This window comes from Cherax quadricarinatus, chromosome 54 (genome assembly GCF_038502225.1).
Source record: "Cherax quadricarinatus isolate ZL_2023a chromosome 54, ASM3850222v1, whole genome shotgun sequence".
Classification (NCBI taxonomy): domain Eukaryota; kingdom Metazoa; phylum Arthropoda; class Malacostraca; order Decapoda; family Parastacidae; genus Cherax; species Cherax quadricarinatus.
In genome coordinates this window covers 19,107,730-19,125,679 of record NC_091345.1, presented here as the reverse complement: position 1 = coordinate 19,125,679, position 17,950 = coordinate 19,107,730, and the positions used below count along the sequence as shown (strand labels likewise).

The 17,950-nt window shown below is 51.0% G+C and overlaps 1 protein-coding gene and 1 long non-coding RNA gene across 5 annotated transcripts in view; one reads left to right on the top strand and one right to left on the bottom strand.

Moving 5' to 3' along the window:
• Positions 1-5,132, bottom strand: part of LOC128699211 (solute carrier organic anion transporter family member 74D) — a 67,119-nt gene extending 61,987 nt beyond the window's left edge. For both annotated transcript variants that reach the window (XR_011393510.1, XM_070096678.1), the window contains exon 1: positions 2,743-5,132. Coding sequence is in view for 1 of the 2 variants with exons in the window: in XM_070096678.1 (XP_069952779.1) it covers positions 2,743-4,237 (1,495 nt within the window). In the remaining variant the exon portion in view is untranslated. The remainder of the gene's footprint in view (positions 1-2,742) is intronic.
• LOC128699212 (uncharacterized) overlaps positions 5,087-17,950 on the top strand; it is a 28,278-nt gene continuing 15,414 nt past the window's right edge. Inside the window, exons 1-2 of one of the 3 annotated variants that reach the window (XR_011393511.1) lie at positions 5,130-5,228; positions 16,688-16,784. This is a non-coding gene — a long non-coding RNA (uncharacterized lncRNA). Of the gene's footprint in view, positions 5,229-16,683; positions 16,785-17,950 lie in introns of all 3 variants that reach the window. The other 2 variants (XR_008408565.2, XR_008408564.2) reach the window with 2 other exon arrangements.

Here is a 17,950-nt window from a genome sequence, read left to right as displayed (position 1 = left end):
ACTGTGTGGCCCTGTGTCTGTCCACATACTGTGTGGCCCTGTGTCTGTCCACACTCTGTGTGACCCTGTGTCTGTCCACACACTGTGTGACCCTGTGCCTGTCCACACTCTATGTGACCCTATGTCTGTCCACATACCGTGTGGCCCTGTATCTATCCATACACTGTGTGACCCTGTGTCGTTCTACACACTGTGTGACCCTGTGTCTGTCTACACACTGTGTGACCCTGTGTCTGTCCACACACTGTGCAGTCCTGTGTCTGTCCACCCACTGTGTGGACTTGTGTCTGTCCACACACTGTGTGGCACTGTGTTTGTTCACACACAGTGTGGCCCTGTGTCTGTCCACACATTGTGTGGCCCTGTGTCTGTCCATACACTGCGTGGCTCTGTGTCTGTCCACACACTGTGTGGCCCTGTGTCTGTCCACATACTGTGTGGCCCTGTGTCTGTCCACACACTGTGTGGCCCTGTGTCTGTCAACACACTGTGTGGCCCTGTGTCTGTCCACACACTGTGTGTCCCTGTGTCTGTCCACACACTGTGTGGCCCTGTGTCTGTCCACACACTGTGTGGCCCTGTGTCTGTCCACACACTGTGTGGCCCTGTGTCTGTCCACACACTGTGTGGCCCTGTGTCTGTCCACACACTGTGTGGCCCTGTGTCTGTCCACACACTGTGTGGCCTGTGTCCGTCCACACACTGTGTGGTCCCTGTGTCCCTGTGTCTGTCCACACACTGTGTGGCCCTGTGTCTGTCCACACACTGTGTGGCCCTGTGTCTGTCCACACACTGTGTGGCCCTGTGTCTGTCCACACACTGTGTGGTCCTGTGTCTGTCCACACACTGTGTGGCCCTGTGTCTGTCCACACACTGTGTGGCCCTGTGTCTGTCCACACACTGTGTGGCCCTGTGTCTGTCCACACACTGTGTGGCCCTGTGTCTGTCCACACACTGTGTGGCCCTGTGTCTGTCCACACACTGTGTGGCCCTGTGTCTGTCCACATTCTGTGTGGCCCTGTGTCTGTCCACACACTGTGTGGCCCTGTGTCTGTCCACACACTGTGTGGCCCTGTGTCTGTCCACACACTGTGTGGCCCTGTGTCTGTCCACACACTGTGTGGCCGTGTGTCTGTCCACACACTGTGTGGCCCTGTGTTTGTCCACACACTGTGTGGCCCTGTGTCTGTCTACACACTGTGTGGCCCTGTGTCTGTCCACACACTGTGTGGCCCTGTGTCTGTCCTCATACTGTGTGGCCCTGTGTCTGTCCACACACTGTGTGGCCCTGTGTCTGTCCACACACTGTGTGGCCCTGTGTCTGTCCACACTGTGTGGCCCTGTGTCTGTCCACACACTGTGTGGCCCTGTGTCTGTCCACACACTGTGTGGCCCTGTGTCTGTCCACACACTGTGTGGCCCTGTGTCTGTCCACACACTGTGTGGCCCTGTGTCTGTTTACATACTGTGTGGCCCTGTGTCTGTCCACACTCTGTGTGACCCTGTGTCTGTCCACATACTGTGTGACCCTGTGTCTGTCCACACACTGTGTGGCCCTGTGTCTGTCCACATGCTGTGTGACCCTGTGTCTGTCCACACACTGTGTGACCCTGTGTCTGTCCACATACTGTGTGACCCTGTGTCTGTCCACACACTGTGTGGCCCTTTGTCTGTCCACATACTGTGTGGCCCTGTGTCTGTCCACATACTGTGTGGCCCTGTGTCTGTCCACATACTGTGTGGCCCTGTGTCTGTCCACATACTGTGTGGCCCTGTGTCTGTCCACATACTGTGTGGCCCTGTATCTGTTCACACTCTGTGTGACCCTGTGTCTGTCCACACTCTGTGTGGCCCTGTGTCTGTCCACACTGTGTGACCCTATGTCTGTCAACATACCGTGTGGCCCTGTGTCTATCCATATACTGTGTGACCCTGTGTCGTTCTACACACTGTGTGACCCTGTGTCTGTCCATACACTGTGTGGCCCTGTGTCTGTCCACATACTGTGTGGCCCTGTGTCTGTCCACACTCTGTGTGACCCTGTGCCTGTCCACACACTGTGTGACCCTGTGTCTGTCCACACTCTGTGTGACCCTGTGTCTGTCCACATACCGTGTGGCCCTGTATCTATCCATGCACTGTGTGACCCTGTGTCGTTCTATACACTGTGTGACCCTGTGTCTGTCTACACACTGTGTGACCCTGTGTCTGGCACTGTGTTTGTTCACACACAGTGTGGCCCTGTGTCTGTCTACACACTGTGTGACCCTGTGTCTGTCTACACACTGTGCAGTCCTGTGTCTGTCCACACACTGTGTGACCCTGTGTCTGTCCACACTCTGTGTGACCCTGTGTCTGTCCACATACCGTGTGGCCCTGTATCTATCCATGCACTGTGTGACCCTGTGTCGTTCTATACACTGTGTGACCCTGTGTCTGTCCATACACTGTGTGACCCTGTGTCTGTCCATACACTATGTGGCCTTTTATCTATACATGGGCTCCGTCCACACCAATACTGTTTTAAACATCTAACCACAGGGGTAGAGGAGAGAATGGGTAAGACAAGTTGAGGACGTTGAGGTAATGATGGGGAAGAGAATGTGGAAAACAAAGTAATATGTGAGAGTGGTTGACACGAGTGTAGAGAAAGATGTAGAACATAACAAAAATGTCGTTTGTTGCGTCACTCAGAACAGGGAAAGAGTCGTGTGGACGACACAAGAAGTCTAGGTAATTTACCAATACTGTTGAGAGAGAGAGCCTTCTGGATGGGCATGGTGAACCTCACGCTCTTCTTCCTTGGCATTTCTGGCCACGTCGGCGGAAGCTGGGCTTCCATTTCATCGTCGTCCGTGATGGGCGGTGGCTGGGAGTTCGCTCGAAAACCCTCTGAAGCGACACCATCATCCCACTGGCTGACTATCCCAGCTGGATGGTCCCCGGGGGTGGTCACCAAGACGGCAGCGAGCTCGTCTTGGTCTACTGTTTCTCCCACTGGGGGATGTTTGAGGACGAGGATCCCTCTCAGTAATCTAGTGTCGCTGTTGACTTCGTGGTGATCCTCAGCTGCGACATCCTCAGTTGCGATATCTTCAGTTAGTGTGGTGATGTGCTCCCCCTGAGTGATACTAGATTCGACATGTTCAAGGCTACGTGACCTGAGAGGCGATGCTGCAGAGGTCATAATAAGAGCCAGTTCCTCATCAGACTCGTCTGCATCACTAACCAGTGGTTCAAGTTGAGTGACCTGGAACCTGCCTCGCAGCACGGTGGGCGACGCGGCTACGAAGTCTCCTGAGCGATGCGCATCCACCGTCAGGCGCGAAATGGCGTTCGTTTGCAGCCCAACTTCATTCGCTGGTTCGACTTTTTCACCTGCCGCTAGTCCCACACAATCTTTATCTGGGAGCACATTCTGATTTTTCAGCGGTCCTTCATCACCATAACTCGTGGGTTCTGGGGAAGGGACGCTGTTGGGGCGGTAAGGTGTCGCAACATTGGTGTTTTCATCAGGCTTTTCACATCTGCATGGTTTATTATTTTCATTTTGCAACAAAGGGGCTTCAGGATTACAAGAGCATATTTCCTTTGGATCGGTGACGACTTCAAGCTCAGTGACGATGAATCGGCCGCGTCTCACAGTCGGTGATGCTGGCCGGAATCCGACTTCGTAAGGTGGATGCAGGGTGACTGATGGCGGGAGGGTGGTGGACGTTATAGTGGTCGGGAAAGCAAGAATGGGTGGCAGCGAATGGCTTATGGGCGGAGGTATGGGTGTGAGTGAGAGTTTAGGCGGTGACAAATCACTTATAGGTGGCTCTGGAAGATGCAACTCAACTATCGGAGTTGATCTTATCTCCTCCAGCGGGGAGGTGTTCTTCAGGGCATCAACTTCCCTCTTACGCTGTTTCTGTTGTGACTTCGACTCTGCACTCCGGCGTTGTGGCTGGGTTTGTCGTTGTTTTTGGTGGGATTTCAACTTCTTTTGTTGTATCTGTTGCCTTACGTGGTGTTGATGGTACCAGACGTTAGCGAGAGAGAGGCAAAGTATGCTGGCCGCGCCGGGAACCACGCTTGCCGCTGCACCAGGACTAGAGAAGCGGCCGTGGCTGGTATCACAGCCGCGACCTGTACCAGAGCCGCGACCTTTACCAGGGCCGCGACCTGTACCGGTATCTTTGCAGGTAACTGGCGTGTGGTCACCATTACTGACCTCATCACAAGATTTGGTCATGACTTTGTTCACGATTCTTGACAGGAATATCAACACCACACTGAGCACCTGTCACAGAAAACACTCATCACACGCCATATAGATTTCTGTTAATTCCTTCACTATGACACACATCCGTTCCTGCGCATATTCCAATATATTCGTAACAACACTGAATAACACAAGGTATATCACTCACTGCTTAATGTTGTATATAAGGACCCAACAACACATTCTGAACGAGATAAAGAATTTAAAGAAACAAACCAGGTATAAAAATTCTCCTGCCGGGCAGCATGGCTCATACACAAACTTAATTCGTGATGTGCCAGCAATTATTCTAAAGAAAGAGTTTCTCTTTTTCCTGAAACTTCTCGATATTCTCAGAGGTGCCACAGCGTCACTCACAGCGGTGACGTAACACCGTCCTGAACTTCACTAAAGCAGCGAAATAACTCGACACTTCATCACACTCTCAGTTTCGTGTTGACACTGAACTTCACCTTCATTTTCGTCTCATTCAGTGCTAGTGTTTTCCGTGTTTACTTTTTCTTTCAGTGTTTTCAGGTTGGTGTTCCTCCGGGACATGTTTCCTATCAGTGGTGTGAGTAAACAGAGGCCTGGGACGGGTAGACGGAGAGGCAAGTCTCGTAGCACCTGCTGCCGGTGTAACCTAGCTGTAAATAGATACCTTAGTGTTAGTCGAGCGTCGTTGGTCACATCCTTGGCAGGACCTTAAGATCTCAGTAAAAATAATTCACACTGTTTGACTTTCTGGAGTTATCTTGAGCTATTAACCCTCGGGGGTTGTTAATATAAACATGGTCAACTTCTATTAGCGTAGGTTAGTTTTCTTAGTTCAGTCTCGCATTCCACACCGTTTTCTTCATTCATACAGAGAGAGAAGGCCGTCAGATAAGCCTGCGACACTAATCAATGCTAGCCTGCAGGTTGCAGCAGCGGGCGGCTACTGCACAGCACTCACACCAGACACTATCTTCTCTTCCTGTAAGTACGTGTCAGAGTCAATTAAACACTGGCGAACATGCTCACTTCTATACGTAATCGAGTAATATCTGAACACTTGTGAAATTCTCCTCCACTTGCAGATGTAGGTCACCGCACATAATATATTCACACTTTCCCAAGTTGTACATAGGGGCTAGTGTCACTTTGACGATGATAACTTACCTACGAGTCAATCATTTCACATATGTGAATAAATTATATCACTTTCGCAGTATACTTCGTGCAGACAACAACGTTCAAAGTTGTTTCTAAGTTATCTTCTAAGTAAAATTCTTTATCTTGAGTTGGAGAAAGGCGTATTATGTTCAGTGTGTTATGGGAGTGAGGGAGGGAGTGAGACATGTGAGAGAGGGAGTGAGACGTGAGGGAGGGAGTGAGACGTGTAAGAGAGGGAGTGAGAGAATGAGAGGGAGGCTGTGGTGGGGGTGACTGTTGTGGCCAGTTTATCTGCTGACTCCTTACCACCGCCCCAAGCTGTTGTTGCAATGGTGGTGGCGATGGTGGTAGTAGTATTAGTGTTGTTGGTGGTAATAGTGGTAGTGGTAGTGGTGGTAGAGGTGTTAGTGGTGGTAGTGGTGGTAGTGGTGGTAGAGGTGGTAGTGGTGGTAGTGGTGGTAGTGGTGGTAGTGGTGGTAGAGGTGGTAGTGGTGGTAGTGGTGGTAGTGGTGGTAGAGGTGGTAGTGGTGATAATGGTGGTAGTGGCGGTAGAGGTGGTAGTGGTGGTAGTGGTGGTAGTGGTGGTAGTGGTGGTAGTGGTGGTAGTGGTGGTAATGGTGGTAGTGGTGGTAGTGGCGGTAGAGGTGGTAGTGGTGGTAGTGGTGGTAGAGATGGTAGTGGTGGTAGTGGTGGTAGTGGTGATAGTGGTGGTAGTAGTGGTAGTGGTGGTAGTGGTGATAGTGGTGGTAATGGTGGTAGTGGTGGTAGTGGTGGTAGAGGTGGTAGTGGTGGTAGTGGTGGCAGTGGTGGTAGTGGTGATAGTGGTGGTAGTGGTGGTAGTGGTGGTAGTGGTGGTAGTGGGTGTAGTGGTGGTAGTGGTGGTAGTGGTGGTAGTGGTGGTAGTGGGTGTAGTGGTGGTAGTGGTGGTAGTGGTGGTAATGGTGGTAGTGGCGGTAGAGGTGGTAGTGGTGGTAGTGGTGGTATTGGTGGTAGAGATGGTAGTGGTGGTAGTGGTGGTAGTGGTGATAGTGGTGGTAGTGGTGGTAGTGGTGGTAGTGGTGGAAGTGGTGATAGTGGTGGTAGTGGTGGTAGTGGTGGTAGTGGTGGCAGTGGTGATAGTGGTGGTAGTGGTGGTAGTGGTGGTAGAGGTATTAGAGGTGGTAGAGGTGGTAGTGGTGGTATTGGTGGCAGTGGTGGTAGTGGTGGTAGTGGTGGTAGTGGTGATAGTGGTGATAGTGGTGGTAGTGATGGTAGTGGTGGTAGTGGTGGTAGAGGTGGTAGTGGTGGTAGTGGTGGTAGTGGTTGTAGTGGGAGTAGTGAAGGTAGTGGTGGTAGTGGTGGTAGTGGTGGTAGTGGTGGTAGTGGGTGTAGTGGTGGTAGTGGTGGTAGTGGTGGTAGTGGTGGTAGTGGGTGTAGTGGTGGTAGTGGTGGTAGTGGTGTTAGTGGTGGTAGTGGTGGTAGTGGGTGTAGTGGTGGTAGTGGGTGTAGTGGTGGTAGTGGTGGTAGTGGTGGTAGTGGGTGTAGTGGTGGTAGTGGTGGTAGTGGTGGTAGTGGTTGTAGTGGTGGTAGTGGTGGTAGTGGTGGTAGTGGGTGTAGTGGTGGTAGTGGTGGTAGTGGGTGTAGTGGTGGTAGTGGGTGTAGTGGTGGTAGTGGTGGTAGTGGTGGTAGTGGTGGTAGTGGTTGTAGTGGTGGTAGTGGGTGTAGTGGGTGTAGTGGTGGTAGTGGTGGTAGTGGTGGTAGTGGTGGTAGTGGTGGTAGTGGGTGTAGTGGTGGTAGTGGTGGTAGTGGTGGTAGTGGTGGTAGTGGGTGTTGTGGTGGTAGTGGGTGTAGTGGTGGTAGTGGTGGTGGTGGTGGTAGTGGGTGTAGTGGTGGTAGTGGTGGTAGTGGTGGTAGTGGTGGTAGTGGTGGTAGTGGGTGTAGTGGTGGTAGTGGTGGTAGCGGGTGTAGTGGGTGTAGTGGTGGTAGTGGTGGTAGTGGGTGTAGTGGTGGTAGTGTTGGTAGTGGGTGTAGTGGTGGTAGTGGGTGTAGTGGTGGTAGTGGTGGTAGTGGTGGTAGTGGGTGTAGTGGTGGAAGTGGTGGTAGTGGTGGTAGTGGTGTTAGTGGTGGTAGTGGTGGTAGTGGTGGTAGTGGTGGTAGTGGGTGTAGTGGTGGTAGTGGTGGTAGTGGTGGTAGTGGTGTTAGTGGTGTTAGTGGTGGTAGTGGTGGTAGTGGTGGTAGTGGTGGTAGTGGTGGTAGTGGTGGTAGTGGTGGTAGTGGGTGTAGTGGTGGTAGTGGTGGTAGTGGTGGTAGTGGTGGTAGTGGTGGTAGTGGGTGTAGTGGTGGTAGTGGTGGTAGTGGTGGTAGTGGTGGTAGTGGTGGTAGTGGTGTTAGTGGTGGTAGTGGTGGTAGTGGTGCTAGCGGTAGTGGTGGTAGTGGTGTTAGTGGTGGTAGTGGTGCTAGTGGTGTTAGTGGTGGTAGTGGTGGTAGTGGTGGTAGTGGTGTTAGTGGTGGTAGTGGTGGTAGTGGTGTTAGTGGTGGTAGTGGGTGTAGTGGTGGTAGTGGTGGTAGTGGTGGTAGTGGTGGTAGTGGTTGTAGTGGTTATAGTGGTGGTAGTGGTGGTAGTGGTGGTAGTGGGTGTAGTGGTTGTAGTGGTGGTAGTGGTGGTAGTGGTGGTAGTGGTGGTAGTGGTGGTAGTGGTTGTAGTGGTTGTAGTGGTGGTAGTGGTGGTAGTGGGTGTAGTGGTTGTAGTGGTGGTAGTGGTGGTAGTGGTGGTAGTGGTGGTAGTGGGTGTAGTGGTGGTAGTGGTGGTAGTGGTGGTAGTGGTGGTAGTGGTGGTAGTGGTTGTAGTGGTGGTAGTGGTGGTAGTGGTGGTAGTGGTGGTAGTGGTGGTAGTGGGTGTAGTGGTGGTAGTGGTGGTAGTAGTGGTAGTGGTGGTAGTGGTGGTAGTGGTTGTAGTGGTTGTAGTGGTGGTAGTGGTGGTAGTGGTGGTAGTGGTGGTAGTGGTTGTAGTGGTTGTAGTGGTGGTAGTGGTGGTAGTGGTGGTAGTGGTGGTAGTGGGTGTAGAGGTGGTAGTGGTGGTAGTGGTGGTAGTGGTGGTAGTGGTGGTAGTGGGTGTAGTGGTGGTAGTGGTGGTAGTGGTGGTAGTGGTGGTAGTGGGTGTAGTGGTGGTAGTGGTGGTAGTGGTGGTAGTGGTGGTAGTGGTGGTAGTGGGTGTAGTGGTGGTAGTGGTGGTAGTGGTGGTAGTGGTGGTAATGGTGGTAGTGTTGGTAGTGGTTGTAGTGGTGGTAGTGGTGGTAATGGTGGTAGTGTTGGTAGTGGGTGTAGTGGTGGTAGTGGTGGTAGTGGTGGTAGTGGTGGTAGTGGTGGTAGTTGTGGTAGTGGTGGTAGTGGTGGTAGTGGTGGTAGTGGGTGTAGTGGGTGTAGTGGTGGTAGTGGTGGTAGTGGTGGTAGTGGTGGTAGTGGTGGTAGTGGGTGTTGTGGGTGTAGTGGTGGTAGTGGTGGTAGTGGTGGTAGTGGTGGTAGTGGTGGTAGTGGTGGTAGTGGGTGTTGTGGGTGTAGTGGTGGTAGTGGTGGTAGTGGTGGTAGTGGTGGTAGTGGTGGTAGTGGTGGTAGTGGGTGTTGTGGGTGTAGTGGTGGTAGTGGTGGTAGTGGTGGTAGTGGTGGTAGTGGTGGTAGTGGGTGTTGTGGGTGTAGTGGTGGTAGTGGTGGTAGTGGTGGTAGTGGTGGTAGTGGGTGTTGTGGGTGTAGTGGTGGTAGTGGTGGTAGTGGTGGTAGTGGTGTTAGTGGTGGTAGTGGTGGTAGTGGTGGTAGTGGTGGTAGTGGTGGTAGTGGTGTTAGTGGTGGTAGTGGTGGTAGTGGTGGTAGTGGTGGTAGTGGTGGTAGTGGTGGTAGTGGTGGTAGTGGGTGTGGCAGATAAAAAACTAGTATTCAACACTTGTCAAGGTTACAACATCGTACAGTTTCTTAAGTAAACTTTGCCTTACACTCTCCTTAATGTAGACAAAGGACTCTTGAGCCAAAGATATGGAACTACCCTCACTTTCCTCAGATCAAACATGATTACCTCCCATTTTCAAAGTTCTGTATGACCCATACGGATACAGAGCTTCCCCATGTATATAACAACTAAATGAGCTTGAGCGTTATTCCAGAAAGATATCCCTGTATCCCGTAAGCCCAGCCTCTTCTATATCATTCATTCTAGAGAGGTATCCCCTAAGCCTTCTTCTAAGTAAGGTACAACAGTGTGGAAAGTTTGAAGCCTATCCAGAGAGGCTTTCTCAAGTTATCACAAGAAAAGCAAAATGAATAAAGGCTTTATGAAACTGGCAGAAGGGCACCTGCCCAGCCCAGTAGTTTCAGGAGCCTTTCTCTAGTTATAGTTTACCAGCTTGCAAAGTTTTAAACCGGTCGGATGAAGCATTCTCAAATTATATACAAAAATCTTCGGGAAGAATACACTGTGGAAGGTAGGTATAACATCTGTCAGGAACCAGGACAAGTGTTTCCTGAGGCGGGTCTTAGTTATATGATGACCTGCAGCTGGAGCTTCTGGTCATCTGACCGAGTCCTTTCGCTGGCTTACCCCTCGAAAAATTAAGGTTACGATGACTGTGACCACTGTAGCCGAGTGTATAAAAATATATTTACTAAACTTGTGTAAATTAAAAACGTCATAAGAGAGGAAAGTTATAATATTTCTCCCTTTGTTTACATTCTCACTAGAAAAATAGTATTTTTGAAGACACTGTCCCTTGCCTGTGTGTGAGACACCAGACTAAGACTGGTGAGGGACTCCCTTGCCTGTGTGTGAGACACCAGACTAAGACTGGTGAGGGACTCCCTTGCCTGTGTGTGAGACACCAGACTAAGACAGGTGAGGGACTCACTTGCCTGTGTATGAGACACCAGACTAAGACAGGTGAGGGACTCACTTGCCTGTGTGTGAGACACCAGACTAAGACAGGTGAGAGACTCGCTTGCCTGTGTGTGAGACACCAGACTAAGACAGGTGAGGGACTCGCTTGCCTGTGTGTGAGACACCAGACTAAGACAGGTGAGGGACTCCCTTGCCTGTGTGTGAGACACCAGACTAAGACAGGTGAGGGACTCCCTTGCCTGTGTGTGAGACACCAGACTAAGACATGTGAGGGACTCCCTTGCCTGTGTGTGAGACACCAGACTAAGACAGGTGAGGGACTCCCTTGCCTGTGTGTGAGACACCAGACTAAGACAGGTGAGGGTCTCGCTAGCCTGTGTGTGAGACACCAGACTAAGACAGGTGAGGGTCTCGCTAGCCTGTGTGTGAGACACCAGACTAAGACAGGTGAGGGACTCCCTTGCCTGTGTGTGAGACACCATACTAAGACAGGTGAGGGACTCGCTTGCCTGTGTGTGAGACACCAGACTAAGACAGGTGAGGGACTCGCTTGCCTGTGTGTGAGACACCAGACTATGACAGGTGAGGGACTCGCTTGCCTGTGTGTGAGACACCAGACTAAGACAGGTGAGGGACTCGCTTGCCTGTGTGTGAGACACCAGACTAAGACAGGTGAGGGACTCGCTTGCCTGTGTGTGAGACACCAGACTAAGACAGGTGAGGGACTCGCTTGCCTGTGTGTGAGACACCAGACTAAGACATTTGAGGGACTCGCTTGCCTGTGTGTGAGACACCAGACTAAGACAGGTGAGGGACTCGCTTGCCTGTGTCTGAGGCACCAGACTAAGACAGGTGAGGGACTCGCTTGCCTGTGTGTGAGACACCAGACTAAGACAGGTGAGGGACTCCCTTGCCTGTGTGTGAGACACCAGACTAAGACAGGTGAGGGACTCCCTTGCCTGTGTGTGAGACACCAGACTAAGACATGTGAGGGACTCCCTTGCCTGTGTGTGAGACACCAGACTAAGACAGGTGAGGGACTCCCTTGCCTGTGTGTGAGACACCAGACTAAGACAGGTGAGGGTCTCGCTAGCCTGTGTGTGAGACACCAGACTAAGACAGGTGAGGGTCTCGCTAGCCTGTGTGTGAGACACCAGACTAAGACAGGTGAGGGACTCCCTTGCCTGTGTGTGAGACACCATACTAAGACAGGTGAGGGACTCGCTTGCCTGTGTGTGAGACACCAGACTAAGACAGGTGAGGGACTCGCTTGCCTGTGTGTGAGACACCAGACTATGACAGGTGAGGGACTCGCTTGCCTGTGTGTGAGACACCAGACTAAGACAGGTGAGGGACTCGCTTGCCTGTGTGTGAGACACCAGACTAAGACAGGTGAGGGACTCGCTTGCCTGTGTGTGAGACACCAGACTAAGACAGGTGAGGGACTCGCTTGCCTGTGTGTGAGACACCAGACTAAGACATTTGAGGGACTCGCTTGCCTGTGTGTGAGACACCAGACTAAGACAGGTGAGGGACTCGCTTGCCTGTGTCTGAGGCACCAGACTAAGACAGGTGAGGGACTCGCTTGCCTGTGTCTGAGGCACCAGACTAAGACAGGTGAGGGACTCGCTTGCCTGTGTGTGAGACACCAGACTAAGACAGGTGAGGGACTCGCTTGCCTGTGTCTGAGGCACCAGACTAAGACAGGTGAGGGACTCGCTTGCCTGTGTCTGAGGCACCAGACTAAGACAGGTGAGGGACTCGCTTGCCTGTGTGTGAGACACCAGACTAAGACAGGTGAGGGACTCGCTTGCCTGTGTCTGAGGCACCAGACTAAGACAGGTGAGGGACTCGCTTGCCTGTGTCTGAGGCACCAGACTAAGACAGGTGAGGGACTCGCTTGCCTGTGTCTGAGGCACCAGACTAAGACAGGTGAGGGACTCGCTTGCCTGTGTCTGAGGCACCAGACTAAGACAGGTGAGGGACTCGGGTAAAACTGTGCAACATGCCGCCCCTCACAGTCCAGTGGTAATCCAAAACTGCCTTGAAGATATGTAGGCGTTGAAGGTTTGAAACCTGTCGGATGAGGTATTATAAATAATAGCTTATAGACCACTGTACATAAGAACATAAGAACATAAGAACGAAAGAACACTGCAGCAGGCCTACTGGCCCATGCGAGGCAGGTCCAAGTCTCCTACCAGCTTAAGCCAATGCACCCAAACTAGTCAGGTCAGGTCACCTTGACTTAAGGGAGGAACACGGCAACCGACCTGGTAGCACAAGCTATCAGGTCCAACTCACACCCACCTACATCCACTCATGTATTTATCCAACCTATTTTTAAAGCTACACAACGTTCTGGCCTCTATAACTGTACTCGGGAATTTTGTTCCACTCATCCACAACTCTATTACCAAACCAGTACTTTCCTATATCCTTCCTGAATCTGAATTTTTCCAACTTAAAACCATTGCTGCGAGTTCTGTCTAGGCTAGATATTTTCAGCACACTATTTACATCCCCTTTATTTATTCCTGTCTTCCATTTATACACCTCAATCATATCCCCCCTAATTCTACGTCTTTCTAGAGAGTGCAGATTCAAGGCCCTTAGTCTATCCTCATAGGGAAGGTTTCTGATACATGGGATCAACTTTGTCATCCTCCTTTGTACATTTTCCAGAGCATTTATATCCATTTTGTAATACGGTGACCAAAACTGTGCAGCATAATCTAAATGAGGCCTAACCAAGGATGTATAGAGTTGAAGAACAACCTGAGGACTCCTATTATTTATGCTTCTTGATATGAAGCCAAGGATTCTATTAGCTTTATTGCGAACACTTATGCACTGTTGTCTTGGTTTCAGATTACTGCTAACCAGAACTCCTAAATCTTTTTCGCAATCCGTAATATTAAGATCTACATTATTTAGTTTATATGTGGCATGGCTATTGTCCTGTCCAACATTTAGAACTTTGCATTTGTCTATATTAAACTGCATCTGCCACCTCTCCGACCACTGCATCAGTCTATTCAAATCTTCCTGGAGTGCTCTAATGTCCTCGTCAGAATGAATTCGACGGCCTATTTTGGTGTCATCTGCAAACTTGCTGATGTCGCTCTTTATACCCTCATCTATGTCGTTTATGTATATTGTGAACAGCAGGGGGCCCAACACTGACCCCTGTGGAACACCGCTCGTGACGCTTCCCCACTCTGATTTCTCCCCATTTATGCAAACTCTCTGCTGCCTATTTGTCAACCATGCCTCTATCCAGGAAAAAAATTTCTCCTCCTATTCCATGTGCCTTAATTTTCCTCAATAGTCTCTGATGTGGGACCTTGTCAAAAGCCTTACTGAAGTCCATATACACAATATCATATTCATTACCATGATCTACCTCCTCAAATACCTTAGTGAAAAAAGTTAATAAATTCGTAAGGCAGGAACGCCCCTTTGTAAAACCATGCTGAGATTCGTTGATTAATTTATACTTTTCAAGGTGGCTACGAACTGCCTCGGCAATTATTGATTCCATAAATTTTCCACTATGGAGGAGTTAGGCTTGTTGGTCTATAGTTCAAGCTAAGGACCTGTCACCTGCTTTGAAAATAGGTATCACATTTGCCATTTTCCATTATCTGGCACCATGCCAGTTTGTAGTGATATGTTGAAAAGATTAGCCAAAGGTTTGCTAAGCTCCTCATTACATTCCTTTAGAACCCTTGCATACAGTTCATCAGGGCCTGGGGATTTGTTAGGTTTTAATTTATCTATTTGCCTAAGGACCATGTCACTTGTGACCCTAATCGTGCTGTTATTATCGTCCTGTTCTACATAATTTATCATTACTGGAATATCACTGGTATCCTCCTGTGCGCTGAGAGGAAGTATGTGTTAAAAGAAACTTCTACACATTTCCTTGTCACTGTAATCAGTGAGCTGACCCGAGGAACTTTTGAGTGGGCCCTATCTTGTCCCTGATCTTGCTTCTGTATACCTGAAAAGAATCCTTTTGGGTTAGTCTTCGAATCTCTTGCAACTTTAACCTCATAATTCTTTTTGCTTTTCTAATTCCTTTTTTTTATTTCTCTCTTTAACTGAATATATCGATTTCTTAATTGCCCCTCTCCTCTTTTGATAATAATAATAATAATAATAATAATAATAATAATAATAAATCGCATATACACCAATATTTCTTCAATTAAATTGGTCAGTGGATAATTAAGATGCAACAGTTACAGCGTCGAGGGTTTGAAGCCAATCAGCTGAGACATTCCTCAGTTACTGCACAAAAAACAACAACTTTGCTTAATAAAATTCGAAAATTAAGATCCACTTCCATGGATCAAGGCTGCTTCTTGACCCTCCTCCTCCCTCCTTCCCTCCTCCCTCCTCCTCCTCCTTCCTCCCTCCCTCCCTCCTTCCTCCCTCCCTCCCTCCTCCTCCTTCCCTTCCTCCTCCTCCTCCCCTCCTCCTCCCTCCCTCCTCCCTCCTTCCCTCCTCCTCCTCCCTTCCCTCCTCCTCCCTCCTCCTCCTTCCCTCCCCTCCTCCTCCCTCCCTCCCTCCTCCTCCCTCCTCACCCTCCTCCTCCCTCCTCCCTCCTCCCTCTCCCTCCTCCTCCTCCTTCCTCCTCCTCCTCCTTCCTCCTCCCTCCCTCCTCCCTCCTCCCTCCCCTCCTCCTCCCTCCCCTCCCTCCTCCTCCCTCCCTCCCTCCTTCCCCTCCCTCCCTCCTCCCTCCCTCCTTCCTCCCTCCCTCCCTCCCTCCTCCTTCCCTCCTCCCTCCTTCCCCCCCTCCCTCCTCCTCCTCCTCCTCCTCCTCCCTTCTCCCTCCTCCTCCCTCCCTCCTCCTCCTCCTCCCCCTCCTCCCATCCTCCCTCCTCCTCCCTCCCTCCTCCTCCTCCCTCCCTCCTTCCCTCCCTCCCTTCCCTCCTCCTCCTTCCCTCCCTCCTCCTCCCCACTCCTCCCCTCCTCCCTCCCTCCTTCCCTCCCTCCCTCCCTTCCTCCCTCCCTCCCTCCCTCCTCCTCCCTCCCTCCCTCCCCTCCCTCCCTCCCTCCCTTCCCTCCCTCCCTCCTTCCCTCCCATCCTCCTCCTCCCTCCTCCCCTCCTCCTCCCTCCTCCCTCCCTCCTCCTCCCCTCCTCCTCCTCCTCCTCCCCTCCTCCCTCCTCCTCCTCTCCACTCCCTCCATTCCCTCCTCCTCCTCCTCCTCCTCCTCCTCCTCCACCCTTCCCTCCTCCCCTCCTCCTCCCCTCCTTCCTCCTCCCTCCCTCCCTCCTCCTCCCTCCCTCCCTCCTCCCTCCCACTCCCTCCCTCCCTCCCTCCTCCCTCCCTTCCCTCCTCTCCCTCCTCCTCCTCCTCCTCCCTCCCTCCTTCCTCCTCCCTCCCTCCCTCCCTCCTTCCTCCTCCTCCTCCTCCTCCTTCCCTCCCTCCCTCCCTCCCTCCCTCCTTCCTCCCTCCTCCCTCCCTTCCCTCCCACCCTCCCTCCTCCCTCCTCCTCCCTCCTCCATTCTCCCTCCCTCCTCCCTCCCTCCTCCCTCCTCCTCTCCTTCCACTCCCTCCTCCCTCCTCCTCCTCCTTCCCTCCCTCCTCCTCCCCTCCATCCCTCCTCCCTCCCTCCTCCCTCCCTCCCTCCTCCCTCCTCCTCCCTCCTTCCCTCCTCCCTCCCTCCTTCCCTCCCTCCTCCTCCTTCCCTCCTCCTCCTCCCTCCTCCCTCCCTTCCTCCCTCCCTCCCTCCCTCCCTCCCTCCCTCCCTCCTTCCCTCCTCCCTCCCTCCTCCCTCCCTCCCTCCTCCCTCCTTCCCCTCCCTCCCTCCCTCCTCCTCCCACCTCCTCCCTCCCTCCCTCCCTTCCCTCCCTCCCTCCCTCCCTCCCTCCCTTCCTCCTCCTCCCTCCCTCCTCCCTCCCTCCCTCCCTCCCTCCCTCCTCCTCCTTCCTCCTCCCCCTCCCTCCCTCCTTTCCCTCCCTCCTCCACCCTCCCATCCTCCCTCACTCCCTTCCCTCCTCCCTCCCTCCTCCCCTCCCTCCCTCCTCCCTCCTCCCTCCCCCTCCCTCCCTCCCTCCCCTCCTCTCCTCCCCTCCCTCCTCCCTCCCTCCCTCCTCCTCCCTCCTCCCTCCTTCCCCTTTCCTTCATTAAGGTGAGTGATTAACCTGAAATATTGTAGCACTGCTGTTGGATATTATTATTATTATTGGGATTGTGTGTGTGTGTGTGTTGTGTGTTATAATTGTCATTGTTGTGTGTGTTATTATTATTGTTGTTGTTGTTGTTGTTATTGTTGTTGTTATAATTATTATCATTATTATTATATTAATTATTATTATTATTATTATTATTATTATTATTGTTATAATTATTATTATTATTATTATTATTATTATTATTATTATTATTATTATTATTATTATTATTATTAGGTAGGCGGTGAAGGCGTCATAGAGCGTCTGGGGAAGAGTGATGCTCTTATACCACAAGACGGGCAGCCATCAGTAATCAAGGATCCACTTGTAACTTTAAGGTGCTCCTTGAATTTTGTCCTCTTTAGTTTTCTTCCTTCAGGGTTTTCTTTTATAACTTGAGAATGCCTCATCCGACTGGCTTCAAATTTTTAACGCTGGTGTAATGTAAGTAGGGCAAGATTCTTGCAACTACTGGCATGTGCAGGTGTCCTCTGCTCAATGTTATATACATCATTCACTGTGATAACTTGAAAAAGCCTCTTCTGATAGGCTTCAAACTTTCAACACTGGTCTATCTCAATTAGAGGAAAATTGGGATTCAAACTGTAAAGGAGACTATAGAATGGGCTGGGCTGTGGAATACAGGGATACCTTTTTCACATTATTAAGGTAGAGGAGGCTGGGCTTATGAGATACGGGGGATACCTTTTTCACATTATTAAATGAGAGGAAGCTGAACATAATGGAATACGGGGATATCTTTCACGGACCAAGTAGCGGCCAAATCACACCTAGTTTGGCTGTGCAGTGGTGACTCCACCAGCAGTCGTTGCTCATGAAGTTCTGACCTTTCTAGCAAGTGGAACAGGTTCTTCCCACATTAGGACATCAGAGAAAGTTCGTGAAGTGAGCAGATGAACTCTGGCCCACAGTTGGCTCTAACTTCACCCTACACCTCCTACGTAATTAGATTATTATGAGTGAGGGACAAGTTCGGCCGTGAAGTTATAACGTTGCTATAACATAACTTATGTGTTTGAGTGGGGCCCCCCAGAGACAGAGAGAAAGAGAGAGAGAGAGAGAGAGAGAGAGAGAGAGAGAGAGAGAGAGAGAGAGAGAGAGAGAGAGAGAGAGAGAGAGAGAGAGAGATATATATGGAAAGACTGAGAGAATGTGAGATTCACAGTGCTAGTAAGAGCTGCAACTTTGTAACTCTGGCCGAACTAGTTTTAAGAGACTAAGACGCATGACTTGGCTAAACTGGTTCCTGAGACGCAAATCAACTCTCCTGCGCACGCACACACACGCACACACACACACACACACACACACACACACACACACACACACACACACACACACACACACACACACACACACACACACACACACTAATACATGAAGACGATACAAGGAACTCAAACAGAAGTATGTGTTCCAAACATAGTGCGTGGTATTGTGGGCACACATAGTATATATAAGAGTGAGAAAGTGAGAAAGTGAG